At 39.6% G+C, this 19453-nt stretch overlaps 1 protein-coding gene across 1 annotated transcript in view; it reads right to left on the reverse strand.

Annotated features, from left to right (window-relative positions):
- LOC149191862 (cytokinin riboside 5'-monophosphate phosphoribohydrolase LOG8-like) overlaps positions 1 to 19141 on the reverse strand; it is a 29592-nt gene extending 10451 nt beyond the window's left edge. Inside the window, exon 1 of the mRNA XM_089406756.1 lies at positions 19064 to 19141. Coding sequence (XP_089262882.1) covers positions 19064 to 19141 — 78 coding nt within the window. The remainder of the gene's footprint in view (positions 1 to 19063) is intronic.
- Between the last annotated feature and the right edge of the window lie 312 nt (positions 19142 to 19453).

Consider the following 19453-nt stretch of genomic DNA (forward strand, 5'->3'; position numbering starts at 1 on the left):
GGTTGCCTGCAAGAAAAACTACATTGAAGAATAAATGGGTTTACAGGCTGAAGGAAGAAGATGGAGGAAAAAAAAGGTACAAAGCTAGGCTTGTGGTGAAGGGGTTTACAGAGAAGAAAGGTATTGATTTTGATGAAATATTTTCTCCTGCTGTTAAAATGACTTCAATCAGAACTATTTTAAGTCTAGTAGCAGTTGAAGCTTTGCATCTTGAGTAGTTAGATGTAAAGACAACCTCTCTCCATGGGGATTTGGAGGAAGAGATATATATGCAGCAGCCACAAGGATATATAAGGCAGTGGTATCTAAAATTTGACAAGTTTATGTCTAAACAAGCTTATACTAGATGTCACTCTGATCATTGTGTTTATTTGAAAAACAAAAATGATGGCAGTTATATTATATTGTTATTGTATGTAGATGACATGTTTGTTGTAGGGTCTAACATGCAAGAAATAAATGTGCTCAAAAGAAAATTGGCAAATTCATTTGCAATGAAGAATTTGGGAGCTGTAAAACAAATCATTGGTATGAGAATAACTAGAGACAGGAAAAATCGCAAATTAACATTGTCTCAGAATGAGTACATACAAAAGGTGTTGAAAATATTTAATATGCACAATACAACCAGTTAGTACACCTTTTGCTAACCATTTCAAACTTAGTAAGGAAATGTGCCCAAAGACCCAAGAAGACATGGATTATATGTCTAAATTTCCATATGCATCAACAGTTGGAAGCTTAATGTATGTAATGGTTTGCACAAGGCCTGATATTGCACATGCAGTGGGAGTTGCAAGTAGATACATGAACAGTCCAAGAAAGGAACATTGGATGGCAGTGAAATGGATTCTTAGATATTTGAAAGGTACCACAAATCAAGCATTATGCTTTGGAGGTTCAAACATTTCTCTACAGGGATATGTTGATGCAAATATGGCAGGTGACAGAGATAACAGGAGGATCACTACAAGATATGTATTTATTGTAGGTGGAACAACTGTCAATTGGGTTTCAAAAATCCAAAGTGTTGTTGCACTTTCAACAATAGAAGCAGAGTATGTTGCTGCTACAGAGGCTAGTAAAGAAATGATTTGGTTACAAAGGTTTATGAGTGAATTGGGTAAGGAACATGATATGGGCATGTTATACAGTAATAACCGAAGTGCCATTCATCTTGCAAAGAACTCAGCATTTCATTCCAGGACTAAACACATACAGCTCAAGTACCATTTCATATGATCAATGTTGGAAGATGGAGAGTTGAAGCTGGAAACGATACACACTAGCCAAAATCCTATAGATATGCTAACAAAAGTTGTAACCAGGGAGAAACTGAGAATATGCTCAGTTTAAATTGGTCTTCAAGGATGACGATGAAGATGAGAAATAGCTAGGTCCAAAGAGGAGTCATTGTCCAGCAAATGAAGCAGCGGTGGAGTTGCTACAATCATTCTCCAAGTGGGAGATTGTTGGGTGTGGAGCATGATTATTTGGAGGTCTTTGTTTCAACCGTATGTATACCCCAGGAAGTTTGTACACCCGTCCACGCGGGGTGCGCAGGGGTTTAGGGGGTCTGGGGACTAGCGGTCCCCTAGCGGGGGTTTCGAGGGAAGTGCCCCCAAAGCTAAAAATAGATGTAAAATTTCCTTGTAAAAGTACAGTAATTTCTAGTCAATCTGGGCCGTTCATTAGGCAGATGATCTGATGATAGAACTTATGTTTAGTTTAGGATTCTTTTCCCTAGAAGGAAACCCTCTCTTTGTATGATGGTATTGTATTGAGGCTGTGTAATAGATGTGTATTCTCCGAGTGAAAAACATAGAGGTGAGACTGTGAGAGAAAACAAAGGATATTACAGCGGATCTGTTGTAGGTTGTGTCTCTTCATTTGCTAGATAATAGAAAGGAAGGACTGGCTGTTCGGGGTGGACGTAGCCCAAACTGGTTGAACCACATATATCTGTGTCTCTTTGGTTTTATGTGTTTTCTGTGTTTATATTTATGCAATATTCTGTGTTCCATTGCTCTGTAATATATAATTTTCTAACACTTTTCCATATGTAGTTGTCGTGGAGAGGGGCGTTGTCTAGAGGTCGTAGCCACCATCTTCTTCTTTCCTTGAGGGCGTATCATCAGGAAAACAAATTTCCCGATTTTGGAAATGAGCTTACTACATTGTTTTGCAGTAACCAAAGAGATGGCGGTAGGCGGTGCTACCTCTGGTATCCTGTACAACTTATTTCCCAAAGTAACAATAACAACACGAGGCCTTGATTCATACACATTATGTCACTTCCAAAAGTATGGTTGTCCAAGTAATACATCACAAACTTCAAGGGGAGAAATGTCACACAATACCTCATCCGTGAATGGCTTGATGTTGTATGGAAGGCAAAACTGCTGGCTCACGCAAAGATCCCGTCCTTGGTGAAGCCACCCGATGGTGTATGGCTATGGATGCGTTGTGGTTGGTAAGCCCAGCCACTTCACGACCTCTACCGAAATGAGGTTTTTTGGCTCCCGCTATCAACAATGAACTATAGTGGGGAGCCCTTTACCCATATCTGGGAGTGGAAGATACGCTCCTCCTCCTCTGGATCTTCGTGGTGGCAACGGTGGGTTGGGCTCTGCATCGATAATCTGCTTCCCTTTGTCATTCCCCTTGTCAGGTTATGACTCAGAGTCAGAATCTGCATCTGATTCTGAAACCTTTAGCTCAACCACCAGTGACTGCTTGGCCCAACACTCACTTGTGTTGTAAGTGGAGCTCTTATGGAACTCACACCACTTTCCCGTGTCCTTTTTCGGCTTCGCGGCGTTGTTCTTTGCTTGCAGCTTTGGTGGGTTGTCTTGAGCCACCCTGCCTTGGCTTTGTCCTTTGTTCTGCAGTTTGGGGGCACCTTTCCCTTGCTTCGGATTCGTAGATCTAAAGTCTCGCTTCTTCTCTTTAAACTTTTGCTCGACCCTGACGGCATATCGGCATACAGTGCCGAGCGAGGAGATGTTCAGGAATTCTATTTCTTCCTGGATGTACTTGTGTAAGAAGTCACATATTTGAGTACCAAATGCTACTCCAAATCCTTAATACCCAACTTTGTGTGAAGGGTATGGAAAATATTGGTAAACTTTGGCACGCCTTGGTCCCTTCCCTGCCACAGCGTGGTCCAATTTATGTATTGATCCTCATAGCTTCTAACAGGGTAGTACTGCTCCTCGATGGAATCCCAGAATGAATTCCAAGTGGGTGCGGCCAAAAATAGTGAGCTTGTACTTTCATCCTTCTGCTCGCAGTAGGTTTCCCACCAGTCCTTGACGTGGGGGGCTGCTTTGAGAAGAGTGAAAATAATCTTTTCCCAACTAGAAAAATCATGAACAGAAAAATAACCCTCTAGTATATTTAACCATTTATCAACGGCATCTATGTCTATCTGACCCTCGAATATGGGTATTTCAAAATTATCTTGTACCTTAAACGGTGTGGCATTTCCAGAGTAGCTGTTGGAAGCCGATGCGTCGCCCCTGGGTAGCTATTAAAGGATATGGGCAAAGTTGTCCATCATCGCGTTCCTTTGTCGCTCGAGGACTTCTTCCAGCAATATTTTGATAGAATCTCCTGCCCCCTCGTCTTTCTTTTCATCCACCATGGGAGGCCATCGGGATTTGCGAGGCTGGTCTTGCAAAGGTTTGGCCAGTTCAAGACCTAACTCCTTATATCCTGACCTCGTTGGGGACATGCAAAGAAAAATAGAGAAAAACAGACCGCTCTGATACCACTAATCCAAATTTAAATAGGAACACAACAAAATATAGAGATAACCATAAACACAAAGATGCAGCGGAAATAATACTTCATTTCATTAATGTCAAATATTGAAATATGCTTACAAACAGAAATGGAAATAAACTAGCTAGGGCGATGGTAGCTTATCTCTGAGAAGAGATGTGGCAGCTACATGCCTCTGAACTATGTTACAATGAGGCTCAAAGCCATATTTATTGTTGAGAAACAATGGAAAACCCTAAAAATCCAAAAACCTAACCCTAGAAGATGAAAAGCCAAACTGTGGGCTCCGTTTTGGGTAAATTGGTACATCAACTTCCCGGGGTCGTAACTTTGGCATACGATCTCCGCTTGACATGCACAATATCTCGTTACAAATATCTATCCCAGAACTATAACTTTGGGAAGAGCAACATCGGTCCATGGACCCATGTTGCTCCAAATTTTCCTAAAAAACGTCGTTTACAGCCTCAATACAGTTCTGAAAGTTCAAGACCCGAAAAACTGCTAAAAATAGTAAACTGTGATACAATTAAGGAAACTAGAAAGCTGAAAGAAACAAAGGTGGGGGTTCAAGTGGACTTGGTGGGTGGCCACCAATATCCAACTGGATCAGAGTACCAGGACTTCTTCCCAACCAAGATCACGGATTTAAAGGGAATCGTTGGCGATTTAGGGATGATGAAGATCACCTTAAAACCTGACGCGAAGCTAGTTAAGCAGAGGCCTTACTGCTGAAATCCTAAGTACAAGGCAAAGGTCCGCATAGAACTAGACAAAATGCTCGTCACTGGAATCATTGAGTCAGTGGAAGAATCCGACTGGGTAAGCCCTATGGTAGTGCAGGAAAGAAGAAAAAGGGTGAGATAAGAATATGCATGGACCTCAGAAAGTTGAATGACGCATGTGTGTATGACCCATTCCCAACTCCGTTCAAGATGAAGTACTGGAAAATGTTAGAGGGCAGGAAGCATATTCTTTCACTGACGGATTCTCAGGGTACCACTAGATCAAAATTGCACCGAAAGATAGGAGTAAGACAACCTTCGCGACTGAATGGGGCTACTTTCAATACACCGTTATTCCGTTTGGATTGAAGAACGCGCCGACCATATTTTCAGGCATAGTTGTGTCAACATTCAAAGAATATATCCACAAGTTCCTAGAGGTTTATCTGGATGATTGGGCTATGTTTGGATTGGTTAAGCACCATGTAGCAAGCTTACACTTGATGCTGGATACCTGCCGATGACACCAAATTGCGCTAAACCTCAAGAAGTTTACGTTCCTCGTTCCCTTTAGGAACCTGTTGGGACATGTGGTTTGCAAACAGGGAATGATGGTAGACCCCGTGAAGATTGCGGTGATTCTGAATTTGGAAGTGTCGTGAAGTGTCAAACAGTTGTGTTCTACCCTAGGACATATGGGGTATTACAGTAAGTTCATCAAAAGCTATGCCCAGATCACCGCGCCGATGGAGAAACTATTGAAAAAGGATGTCACATTCTGCTGGAATGATGATTGCATGAAGAGCATGGATGTACTAAATGATAAATTGGCCTTTGCGCCAATCCTGGTCTTCCCAAAATGGGATGTGGAGTTTCATGTCCATGTTGATGCGTTGTGTATAGCAATGGGAGCAGTACTAACACAGGAGGGTGGAGAGGACTTGGATCACCCTATCGTGTTCGCAAGTCACAGGTTGTCCAAAGAAAAGAAGAACTATTCCACAACTGAACGCGAGGGATTGGCTATGGTGTACGTGCTCCAAAAATATCAGCACTATTTCCTAGGGGGACACTTCAAGATGTATACAGATCACTCCGCGCTGAAATACTTAGTCAATAAGCCTGTGATGGGAGGGCACATATGCAAGTGGCTCTTATTGTTCTAAGAATATGATTTTTAGGTCATTGTGAAACCTGGACGCCTGAACGCGGGACCAGATCACTTATCGTGCATTGAAATGGGAGAGGAACCTATTAGTTTGGAGGAAGGATTACCTGACGCACAACTCTTTGCTGTGTGCATAGCGAATGGACACTTTGAAGATATAATCCACTTTTTGACGACGGGAACTGTGCCGAAAGAATACTCCATCCAGCAAAAGAAGGAACTGGTGGTGCGCGCGACAGATTTTTTTGTCATCGCGAGGCACCTATATAAGATGGGCAATGACGAGATACTGCAAAGGTATATACCTGAATTTGAACAAAGTCAGATCCTTGCGGAAGCACATGGGGGCACTGCAGGAGGACACTATGCAGCGTGAGCAACCGCGCAAAAGATTCTCCGCGCAGGGTTGTGTTGGCCAACCCTTCATCAAGATTCAAAAGCACACTGCAAGACATTTGATGTATGTCAAAGGATGGGTAAAACATCGCGGAGGGATGAGATGCCTTTGAATCCAAAAATGACATTGCAGCCCTTTGAAAAATGGGCAATCGACTTTGTAGAACCTATCAAACCTCAAGGAAAGATGGGCGTGAGATACATTATCACCGCGACAGAGTACCTGACTCGTTGGGCAGAAGCGCAGCCAGTAAAAGATTACACAGTCACCATGGCTGCAACTGTTCGAACACGGATTGACTCGATTTGGATGTCCAAAGATCTTGATGAGCGATCGCAGTACACATTTCATCAACGAAACAATCACGGATTTAAAGGGAATCATTGGCGATTTAGGGATGTATTATTAGGTATAAATTGCAAGTTTATTGTTTATTTGCTACGCGAAATCATATGAATGTGTTGTATAAATAAATATAACATAAGGCATCCATTTACGTGAAGATAACTAACTGGTGTAAGAAGATAAGTAAGATCTCGGGTGTGACTTATGAGAATAGTGCAGAGCGTTGCTCTTGTAGGGTGGAGGACCCACAACCCCTGGTTAGGGTTGTGCGAAGGCAAATATATCAGGACATGAAGGCCAGGAAAGTGCGCGAGGTAACCTACACGAAGGGGCTAATAGTTGGACTGAATCAACCCGTCAGACATCTCAAGGGTGCAGAAACCTGATTCCAACACCCCCCATACTACTTCAAGTGAGACCTCAGTCCGTGCTCCGCGAACTATTGCTGAAAGGGCCAGCAGTAACAGGTATTTGTTTGGCTAATTAACTCCAAACCTGGGTCAGGCCCCAACAAGCCAACAAAGACCCCTTTTTTTTAGGATCAACCCTCTATGAAACCTTAGGAAAATAGGAAATCTAACTTTCCTCTCCTTTAATGATTGCAAACCTCTTTTTTGAGGCCACCATTTCATTTTTCTTATCGACAAATTTCCAATAATATAATTTTTATCAAATTATGAGCTCTAGACACAAAGTTGTGTCCCTCAAAATATTTCACTACCTAAACCACAAGAGCATATCATCCTATTCACATATGGTATTCCTACCGTGTGCCACCAAAACATAGTGCCACATCCACAATTTGAACACCTCATCATGCTCCTTTTTCAAAAAGGTTCCCAAGTTTTATAGCTTTCCTCTCCCAAAATTTTGTAAGGTCTTTTATTTCTAGTGGAGAGGAGGTATCACAACCACCTTGCTATTGTCGATTACAAGTTTGTGGTTCAAAGGTAAAATTTTTGGGTAATAATTTTCTTGGCCTGTTCCTAATTTGAAGCATGCATGTTCTCTAAAAAAGTATTTGTATTATTTTTTCTATGTTGAAACAAGAGATAATGCAAATTATTTGATGATAAGTGAATAAAATGTATGATTTTAGCACCTCCCTGGAAACAACGCCAAAAAGTGATTGGATTTAGAATTGTAGTTATTAACTTTAATCATCAACCCGAGATTTTCACAAACTTCAAAGGTGTTGTGAACTATATGTGAAAGCCACATTCTCTTCTTCGTATTCTGCAACTACCTATATTAATGATCCTAGCTAATGAAGGGGAAAATTACACTCTAGGTCTTATGTGGATGGTTCAGGTAAAGGGAAATCTTATTAACAATTCATTTTTACAACTGGAAATCTCTCTAAATCCACAAGGGAAACCAACTAATTCCTTAAACAAGTCTACTCTATCAATTATAGTTATTTCAACTTGAAGAGTTTCAAATTGTTCCAAGTAAAAAGAAGTGGTATTAATATTACCAGATTGTAGAAAATATAATTCAAAATGCAAGGAAAGAAAAAACACTCATAACAATAATTTAAAGGAAGTTTATGTAAATATTATTTTCCCTTTGGTTCAATCTCATTTATTGATGTCATTAGTGGTGTTATAGACAAAATTTGCATATGATTGTTGAGAAATATGTTTAAAAAATGAGTTTTGCACTATTCTACATGAATAATTGCAGAGCTATAGGAAACTTTCCCAATTAGTTAAAGGAAGTTGTAAACAGAAGTAAAATTCCTTTATGCGCATGAAAACTACTTAACTAGCCAAACACAAGTCATACCAACAAGATTTTTTCTCAAGAAAGTAGTTATATCATGTGAGTTATCATTGTACAAGAAAATGAATAAATGCAAATTTGGAAATTATATAACAAAAAATAATAAGTAGATGATAAAATAGAAAAGAGGGCTAAGAAAATAATGTAAAAAAGGTTTCTTAGAGTCCTTTGAGTGGGCCCTCACCAAGGAACTAAAGAAACTAAGAGAATCACCAACAATAAACTAAATAGAAAACTTTCTTCATCAACATGACAAAATTAAATACATGCTTCTAAAGTTTGGAAATGTCCCAAGAGTGGAATCAACTTATACAACAAAAATGATCCAACTAGCTCTAAGGTTTGAGTACCCAATTTATACATGCAATAGGTAATTGAAAATTGGAGAGCATAAAACTTGCAACAAAGCCCTTTTAATTGATTGTAAGGGCTTGTAAAATTAAGTTACAATTTGTCACATAAATATACAAAATTCAACATAAACTTGTAACTTAATATGCATAAAAAATAACTTAGTCAAGCATGAACATGAAGTATCAAGACATAGATGATAATGGAGTTCACCCCTCCACTATGCTATGTCTTTGGATTCACCTCCAAAGGTCAAATCACTTTATTGTCTTTCTTCAAAAGAGGTTGAATGTGTACAATGTTTTACAAAAAGGACTAAATCCCAAAATTTCCTTCTACTACCAAAGAGATTTCAAAGCCAACACATTGCGTACATTTCTTCAATACCTCAAAAAAAAAAAAAAAACTCCTCTCAAGGCTCTCAAACAAGACTTCTTTAGCAAGCCCTTCAACAAGACTCTCTCAAACAAGCTCTCTCAAGCAAACTCCCTCCCTCCAAAGAGTACATAAGAAAATTTACAACTTTTTTGAGATCCATAAACAAAAGAGAGAATATCTCCTTAGATCCACATTCCAAGGAGAAATAACTCTCTTGATCCCTAAAAAGAAGAGCTTATGAGATTCTTAAGGAGAAAATCTCTCAGATCCACATATCAAGGACCTCATCCACATTTTTAGGGGAAACAATCTCATAAAAATCTCAGCTTCCAACTTGAGATTAAGAAATTGTTTGTGAGGAGGATTCCACACTTAATCAATTTTCTTTTTAACAAAATTAAATGGGAGACACTTGAACACTTTGACCATTTATGTTCATGAGAAATATTAATCATGAAATTTAAATAATTTCATGTTTACAATCTTTCTTTGAACTTTTATTTGACATAATAAACTATTCGAATATCCTCCTAGATCATACCTCCCGGCTAAGGAAGGCTTTTGGTCCTCAAAAACATAAAGAAACTTGTAAATTCCTTCCTCGGTTTCAAGGAAATATTTAAAACATGACATGATGCTCTTCCTGGTTACAAGCTGCTCAGATAATGGGAAATGGCGTCAGTTCTCTGCATCTTAACATCCAAACGGACCCAACAAAAATTATGAAGAACTCATCCGTTTGACATATGGCTACCAACTTTGGTCGATATATTGGACACCAAAATTCTCAACCGCACACAATTTCCGTCAATAACATGTTGGTCAGAATCCCCAAGATCTGAAGAGATTACGAGAATTCCATCCAAGAAAAGCACACAAAAGACCACAATCAAGTGGTCGAAATTGTGAAATTCCATGTTGGCACTCTGAAAATCAAAGAATGCTCCCTAATGACCTTTATTTAACATGCTGTTACAGTGGCCCAACTAGTCAACGTTCTCAGCTCAACTTTTACATTCCATGTAACGTAATAAAATCCACATGCGCCAAGGAATTGCCACTGGTTGTAATTTTTGTTGTCGAACAACAAGTGAAGGCCAAAGAGACTTTGACGAACGCACCCATCTATGGAAATGGCTCTTCGTTAATGGCAGTGTAGAAGGATAATCTAACTTTTCTTGTGTGTTTTTTTGGCAAGTGATGTGTCTGTTTACTAACACCTGCGGGTTTTGGTGTAAAGGCAATCATGACTCCAACCAGTGGTATCAGAGCCAAAGGTCTCGAGTTTGAAACATTTTGGGCTCGAGTTGGGGGAGATTGTTGGCTACGGGTTAATGGCGGTGTAGAAAGATAATCCAATGCTCCCTGTGTGTTTGGTGTAACGGCAATAGTTACTTCAACAAATTTGATGTAACAGCAATTGTGACTCCAACAAATATCTATTTCGATGGCCACGATGTACACAAACAGAATTTCATGCTAGTTTTCTAAGCATCCAAGAGTGCTCTTTTGCTAGCCTTGACCATCAATGCCATAAAAATTGGAAGCTACTGATAAATCTGGTAGCAACGATGTCCAACTTTGGCAGAGGGTATGGAGTCCCGAAGTATCCAGCATAATATGGAAGTGTTTGTGCTGCAATTTCCAGAGCAATCATCCCTTCATCTGAATATTCAAAGTTCGATCTCCAAAACTGCTTCTTCAAGGCTCCACGTGCAAAAATATCTCTGCGTGGAAACCTGCGCATCAAAGATGTAATACATGAGCTAATTTCAGCTGCAATGTTTACCAACAAATGTGCATATGCTGGTGCATGTGTATGGCCAGTCATGTGTGCAAAAGGTTTATGGAAAAGATCGTCATTCTACCCATGATTGGTCTACTGAATAAAAGGGTCCACAATTGTCAAGAAATTTGGCTGGGAAATGATTAAAACTCCAGGCATCTCCAGCATCACCAGTGCAAACCTCCATGGTAGAACGTTAGAGCCAGCACAATGTAGTGTAATTTATGAAATCCATGCTATAAACAACTAGAATTTGCTTCAGTCCCTGCCATACAACATCAATTGCTCTATACGATCGACTCCCATAATATGGTCAGCGTTTTGCAGCATATATAATTTGTTTTAATTACCGGCATATAATTGCATGGACTGAGGCTTGTGTAAAGCTTGGAAAATCCATGAACTTGCAGCTATATTTATTTCTAATTGGACTGACTTTTTTGTTGGGGATTTTTCTGGCAAAATCCCAAAAACACACAAATAAAACTGAAACTCAACACACAGAGACAATGCTCTGTTTTCTTTGCTCCACAAGATCTTTTGTGCACAGGGAAGCTTTTAATAAAAATTCTCAGAACAGAGTATTACACAGTCATAAAAATCCTTGTATTCATTAAAAACATAATGCCCGATACAACATTCATCCTCTTTTACGGAGAGGGATTTACCAAAAATACATTCAACCAACTCTGATACATATTCATCCTCTTTGCTGAGAGGGATTCACCAAAATTACTTTCACCCATCAAAAACAAAACTATGTCTCCACCTGAGATTTCACTGTGCTGGGTTTACTGCTGTAAAACCCCTTTTACATTACTGCTGTAAAACTATTTTTTACACTTACTGCTGTAAAAATAAATTTACATATACAGTGAAATTTTACATTAGATTCACAAAATGAAATCCTTACTCACACCATACGATTTTCATGCTTCCTCCTCGTTTTCTCTATTCGCTGCCTCGAGCTCTCACATTGCACTGCTGTGCATGTCCTCCTTGCAAAAATCAACACATATATATAAATTTCTCGCTGCTCCCCCTGTTTATCTTAGCTTGCACTGCTGTGCAAAAACCTTAACTTTCACTGCTACGTTTTTACAATCGTTAACTACATAAAAACATTCACCCAAACATATGCGCTCCCACGTTTTTTATTTATGCACTGCTGTGCAAAAATTACATGGTTCTTCGGTTTGATTTACTCCACGCAACACTTTTAATGTTGGCTGTATGCAGGTTTTGTTGATGGACGGCGGAGGACGATCAGGCAGATCAGACGGCGGACAAGAATATCGGGAGGCCTTACTTGACTGAACGATAGCACCCGAGAAATGACGTTTGCTTATGTATGCTGAGAGCCACGTGGCAAAACTATATTATATCGGGCTCAAAAATACGGAAACAACTTTCACTCAAAAGCGGTCCGAGATTGAAAGGTAGTTTTGGAGGAGCGGTTTCAAGCGCTGTACGAGCCTGCTAAGTCGGCTGCCCACGTCTGCCTGCACGGTGTCTGCAGCCTGCAGTTGGAATTAACATTCCAACACTCCCCTTTAATTTCAACTGCTGGGCGTTCAGTCATACCCAAACACTTCCTCACATAGAGGGATTCACCAACACTGCTGTTACAAAGACATCTTCCTCACATAGAGGGATTCACCAACTGCTTCTGATGCAGTTCCACAAACAACAAAATAGTCTTCCTCTTAACAGAGTGATTCACCTGAGACTGTGCTGAAGAGCACCTTCCTCTTGACAGAGGGATTCACCGGTGTATGCTAAAAAGCATCTTCCTCTTGACTGAGGGATTCACCATGACACTGTGCTGAAAAGCACCTTCCTCTTTATCAGAGGGTTTCACCAAATGACTGCTTCAAGTGCAATTCCAAAACAAAACATTCATTGCACTGTTGTGCATACCGAGTACATTCTTCTTTTATGCTGCTGCATATTATCTGCTGCACTGTTGTGCCATCTTCTTTGCTGCGTCTACCCCACACTGTTGTGTCTGCTCCACGCTACTGCGTCTACACCTGCACTACTGTGCGTTCCACTACTTGCTATTGTGTTGCTGCACTTCACTTACATTTCTTTGCAAACTCTGCATTGCTGTGCGTTAAAAAAATTCTTACATATGCGTTGTTGCGCCTTCCCTTTCTCACATTCACACTGTTGTGTGAGAATTCTTTACTTGTGCACTTATGCGTGCTTCCCTTCTTCACAATGGGAAAACTTTTCTTCATGCTGTTGCACCTCTCTTGCTCTGGTTTCATTTTCTTCGCACTGATGTGCTTCTCCTTCTTGCCATCACGCTGCTACCTCTTTCTTATTCACTGCTGTCCATACCAATAACCATAGAGCCTATCTCCCCTGAGTTTTTACTCGTTGTTGCGTTGCCTCTGCAATTTATTTTTCTGCTGTGCGTATTTCATTTCATCACACTGCTGTGCCCATACACTAACTCTTTACTCTGCATTACATTTCACTTGTGCTACTGCGCATTCCCTTCCTGTTGTTTTCATAATGAACAACAACCAAAACTTCACGCTGCTGCCTGCTCCCCTTCATTGATTACAATCGTACTTCTGTTGTGTCTCACTTGCATTTCAGATGCAAACAACACACTCACTGCACTTACATTTGCTGCTGTAAAGAAAAATTTCTTTTACATGTGCTGCTGCCCATTACCTTTCGTTTTCGTTTTTTTTAACAAAAAAATCTTCATGCTGCTGCATTTTTCATATTCACATTGCTGTGTGAAAAATTTCATTGCATTCTCAAACATTGGCCATTTACGCTCTGTTGCGTTTTGCCCTCTTCTCATTTTCTTCTCACTGCTTTGCGCTTTCATTGCCAATACAAAACATTTCCATCTACTGTGCATTACACTCTCTCTGCTGTGAGTATATTCTCTCATATTACATAAAAGGAAAACTACATTCCATTGCTATGCATTTCAATGCATGTGCTCCACAAAAAAAATTTCAAATTGCTGTTCATTCTAATCCATGTGCTCCTCACACAAAAGTTTCCACGCTGCCCCTGTTCTATGTTTTGGCTTCGCACTGTTGTGCGGGTCTCCTTGCTTTGCATTTTTCTTATCGCGCTGCTGCACTTTACATTTCAACGCTGCCCCTTTTTCTTCTCCGCACTTCTGTGCATATTGCATTGCATATGTGACAAAAAGCAAAGCAAAAACATTACAGTTTTCATCATCGTTGGCTATTACATTTCATAGGGATTAACAACAAACAAAAAAATTTCATTTGCGCTCTGCTGCGCTGCAATACATCCTCCACGCAGTCTCCATGCCCTGCAGACTTTTTTAGCTTTTATGGCAGATTTAATTCCATATCTCTCCCCTATAAGAAGATCTTCATCAAAGAGTCACTGTTAATACAGTTCAGCAATAAATATAAAAAAAAATTACAGGCTCCCCTTAACTGTATGCATCATCTTCTTTTAGCAAAGTTTTCTCAAAAGAAACTTAGATCAACTAGGGAGCTCAAGGGGCTTTCAGGCTGTATTTCTTTCCTTCTCCATACTTGTGTAACTCTCTTCTTTTGCATGGGTCTAGCTTGTGTAAGAGCCCATGCTAAGTTACAATCACGTGCCATATGCCCAATGTTATGACACTTAAAACATTCTACATTGTTCATGAATAAGAATTCATGATTTCTTCTCATAAAGTTATTTCTTGGAGATTGTCGGAGACTACAACATCTATCTCTATGAAATGCTCTACAGTCTTTTGCCATATGACCAAAGTTTGAACAAGAGTAACAATAACCATAAAATGAACTTTGGTACCTGGGAGATGGAGGTTTCCTTGATGTACTTCTGAAGCCTTGCTGCCTTGAGATCCTTTGATGATAACCATTACCTCTTACCTCTTTGACATCAGCTACATTTCTTCTTGGAGCTGGTTTTCTACTTGGAGTAGGATTTCTTCTATTGTAGCCTTGATCTTTCTCCTTGCCTTTGCTGGAACTAGGAGCATCACCATTTCTTTCTGCCTTCTTCACATCTCCTTTGCTTAAAGCATTTTCATTCTTGTTTGAGGGTTCACCTACATACCCAAGTCCTGATTTATCAGATGGGGATCTGTGATAGTTGAGCATGTCATCCAAGGCTTGAGAGCTCTTCATGATTTTGTTCATCCCTTCAACCTTTTTCCTAAGGAGGACAATCTCTTCTTCCAATCTTTCACACTCATTATTCTTCTTTGTAAGCTGTTCCTCAGTTTCTTCCTTGCTACGAGTAGCTTCAGCTGCTACTATTTTGAGGGAGATAATATCTGACTTCATTTTGGAGATTTCTGCTTGACTGCTCTCCATTTTCTTTTCAGCTCCTTGTGCCTGCTTCCTGGCTTCTTGTAGTTCAGACTTAAGGGAGGAGACCTCTACCTTGTACTGTCCAATCTCTTCTACAAGCTTGTTCACTCTCTTGTGCCTTTGTTCAAGTTGACTTGACAAGGTGTCTTCCTGCTTCTTTTCTCTATTCAACTGATTTGTCATGGATATGACTTCTTCATGATGTTTCCTCTTGCATTGATCAAGTTCCTTCTTAAGCTTGACGAGATCTTCATTCTTTTCTTTTACTTGAAGCTTGATGAGGTCAACCTTCTCATTTTCAGCTTCTATGATGGGTTCAAAATTTTCTTCTTCACTGATGGTCATGGTCAGTGCTCCCTTTGCATGAAGGTCATGAAGTCTGTCCCATATATCCTTTGCTGATGAATATTTTCCTAGATTCTTTTTTATAGAATCAGGCAGTCCATCCAAGATTATTTTTGCTGCTTGTGCATTATACTCCTTGGATTCTTTATCCTTCTTGCTATCATCAATCACTGATTCCCAGATTTCAATCCCTTGAGACTGTAAGACAGCCCTCATTTTTATTTCCCACATATCAAAATTTACATTAAACTTTGAAGCCTCAAATAGAATGCTTTCAAATAGATTGTTTTCTATTTTAATAGAGGAGGGAGACACAACCTTAGGAGGATTGGAGGCTTTCTTCTTTGACCTTGCCATTCTTAACTATGCTCCAAAATACTTGACTGTGTTTTTAAAATGACTCACTGTTTCTTCAACAGCAACACAGAAAAAAAAACTTTGAGGAATACCTAGGTTCTTTTGCCTGAGACTTCACACTGCTGGAGAAGCTTTTACTGCTGCAACAAGAGTCTTTCCTTCAGCTTCTTTGACACTTCAAAGAGCCTGAACCTGCTCTGTCACCATCAAAGAGCCTGGACCAGCTCTGATACCACTGTTGGGGATTTTTCTGGCAAAATCCCAAAAACACACAAATAAAACTGAAACTCAACACACAGAGACAATGCTCTGTTTTCTTTGCTCCACAGGATCTTTTGTGCACAGGGAAGCTTTTAATAAAAATTCTCAGAACAGAGTATTACACAGTCATAAAAATCCTTGTATTCATTAAAAACATAATGCCTGATACAACATTCATCCTCTTTTACTGAGAGGGATTTACCAAAAATACATTCAGCCAACTCTGATACATATTCATCCTCTTTACTGAGAGGGATTCACCAAAATTACTTTCACCCATCAAAAACAAAACTATGTCTCCACCTGAGATTTCACTGTGCTGGGTTTACTGCTGTAAAACCCCTTTTACATTACTGTTGTAAAACTATTTTTTACACTTACTGCTGTAAAAATAAATTTACATATGCAGTGAAATTCTACATTAGATTCACAAAATGAAATCCTTACTCACACCATACGATTTTCATGCTTCCTCCTCGTTTTCTCTATTCGCTGCCTCGAGCTCTCACATTGCACTGCTGTGCATGTCCTCCTTGCAAAAATCAACACATATATATAAATTTCTCGCTGCTCCCCCTGTTTATCTTAGCTTGCACTGCTGTGCAAAAACCTTAACTTTCGCTGCTGCGTTTTTACAATCGTTAACTGCATAAAAACATTCACCTAAACATATGCGCTCCCACGTTTTTTATTTATGCACTACTGTGCAAAAATTACATGGTTCTTCGGTTTGATTTACTCCACACAACGCTTTTAATGTTGGTTGTATGCAGGTTTTGTTGATGGACGGCGGAGGACGATCAGGCAGATCAGATGGTGGACAAGAATATCGGGAGGCCTTACTTGACTGAACGATAGCACCCGAGAAATGACGTTTGCTTATGTATGCTGAGAGTCACGCGGCAGCACTATATTATATCGGGCTCAAAAATACGGAAACAACTTTCACTCAAAAGCGGTCCGAGATTGAAAGGTGGTTTTGGAGGAGCGGTTTCAAGCACTGTACGAGCCTGCTGAGTCGGCTGCCCACGTCTGCCTGCACGGTGTCTGCAGCCTGCAGTTGGAATTAACATTCCAACATTTTTTGAGCAAATTTTCTTTACAAATATAAAACAAAATTGCAACTTGCAGCTCTGGTGAAACGATATTTCAACTTCCCAAGTGGGATCCTTACATGCCCCCGTCGAAATCTTCAACAACGACCATGGCGACTCCTCATTTACAGGAATTATGATTGGCGTGCATCCTTACACCTACTCAAATGACCTGCGCCATCACAAAGGGTTGGAATCCAGATGTAACAGATGCATGTATGTTAAGTCTCAGTTGTGGAGCCACATAATGCTTGAACATACTTTTGTAATGCACACCCCATTCCTATCTCTTTGTGTGCCACTCATCAATTGCACTGTACCAAGAAAAATCAGAAATGCATTCTTGATAAACTTTAACTCCCCAGGCCAGGAGTAACTTCCCAAATAAATAATGCTCATATTTCAATGTTGTAAATCTTTGCACAAGACAAATTGTGGTCAGTTGTGAGTTCCCTGCATATAAAAGACCATCGTTGATATATGGTGTGGATCACCAAGATGTAACCTCCACTGTTTGACTTGGGTTGTGAATCATAATTTTAATAATAGCGTTGATTTTGGCATGGGCCAAGTAATAACATGGCCATATTCCACCATGGGCATGTTGGTAACTACCTCAATGCAATCTGTGTTTTCCAAATTGGCGTGGTTGAAATTGTTCAGTGAGCCCAAAAGCTGCGCATAAATTGTGGAGAAAATCCACTGGCATTGTTAGCATAATCATTGGCAATGTAACTAACTCTAGTGTATCATGGATATTCCATTCATCTATTTAAGCAAATGGTTTAATCTCATGAAATGAAATGATATTTTAAAGTCTATGAGATTAAAAATAGTCTATGAGATTATTAGTTCTTTTTTTGGCTTTTGCAATTCAATCCTTTTCCGATTCAAAATGATGATGCGCTGACCCAACCTTCTAACAATCCCCTAGCTAAAAAGATAATGCCAAGAAACTGAGGTTAACATGTTCTCATAACTTTCTCTAATGTCTTTGAATGCATCACATTCCAAAATGAAGCAGATGGTTTAATCTCATGAAATGAAATGATATTTTAAAGTCCACTAGATTAAAAGTAGTCTATGAGATTATTAGTTCCTTCTTTTTCGTTTTTTGCAATTCAATCCTTTTCCAATTCAAATTGATGATGAGCTGGCCCAACTTTCTAACAATGCCCTAGCTAAAACGACAATGCCAAGAAACTGATGTTATTATGTTCCCATAACTTTCTCTGATGTTTTTAAATGCAAAATGTACACACCCGTTCTTCCCAAGTTTTTTTAGGCTTTTTCCACCGTCCTATTTCACACGGAAGTTGATGTGAGTTGGTCCTTAATTAAGCAATGAGAACCTTTTCCCTCCATGAAACACTAGCTCCAATGAACTCTTTTTGTTGTAGATCACAGGTAGGGTTGAATTCCTCAATGTAATATTTTTTATTTCTACTCAACTCTTTTCCCCATGCCTTTTTACTCCATAACAAAATCCTTTAGCTCCTTGTTATTTGCAAGACAGGCATTGAGGTAGATATTTCATTTTTGCATCCATGTGCAACTTTGTTTGATCCATGTTTTCTTTCTTTCACTCGTGTCTTCCTTGAAAATAACATCAGACCATCTACCTACTCTCATTTACTCAATTCTGTTTAGATATCTTATCACCCACACCATAACATGTTATCCACTATCTGATACATTTATTAGCTATTTGTGATTAATGTGTACGGTGAAGTGGGGTCTTGAAGCATATGCCACCGCATACGGCAACGCCTAACCAGCCATCTATAGAGTATTTAATGCCGAAATATATGCATGCAAGATAACACGGGAGCGCCCAAATATTATTTAATGCCGAAATTGCCCGCTCCCGTGTTATCGCGTTAAGTTGCGTGCATATATTTTGGCATTAAATACTCTATAGATGGCTGGTTAGGCGTTGCCCACGGCATACCACCATGGATCCATCGACGAGTACATCGTTCCCATGAAATGGGGCCACGTCATACTCATTGACTGGTTGTTGACCCATCACTCGGCGCAACAGGCCACGATTGCAGGTTCGATAAACCCGCTGACATGGAAGTATTTTATCTCTGTTTACACTGATGGACATTAATATTAACTAGCATTTGCACCAGATGTTGCAAAGGAAACGCCGTAAGGCATAAATTGAAAAATACAAATACAACAAAAGAATAATTTGATAAAGAATAAAAATATATTGAATGCTCAAATCAATGCCCCATTAACTTGAAGCACTTAGTAGACATATCTATCAACATTAGGATTATACACAATGATCAAGAAATTTCCCATATACAAACAACAACTTTCACAACAA

This window comes from Pinus tabuliformis, chromosome 2_2 (genome assembly GCF_031772625.1).
Source record: "Pinus tabuliformis cultivar Carrire ecotype Pingquan chromosome 2_2, CPIR1, whole genome shotgun sequence".
NCBI lineage: Eukaryota > Viridiplantae > Streptophyta > Pinopsida > Pinales > Pinaceae > Pinus > Pinus tabuliformis.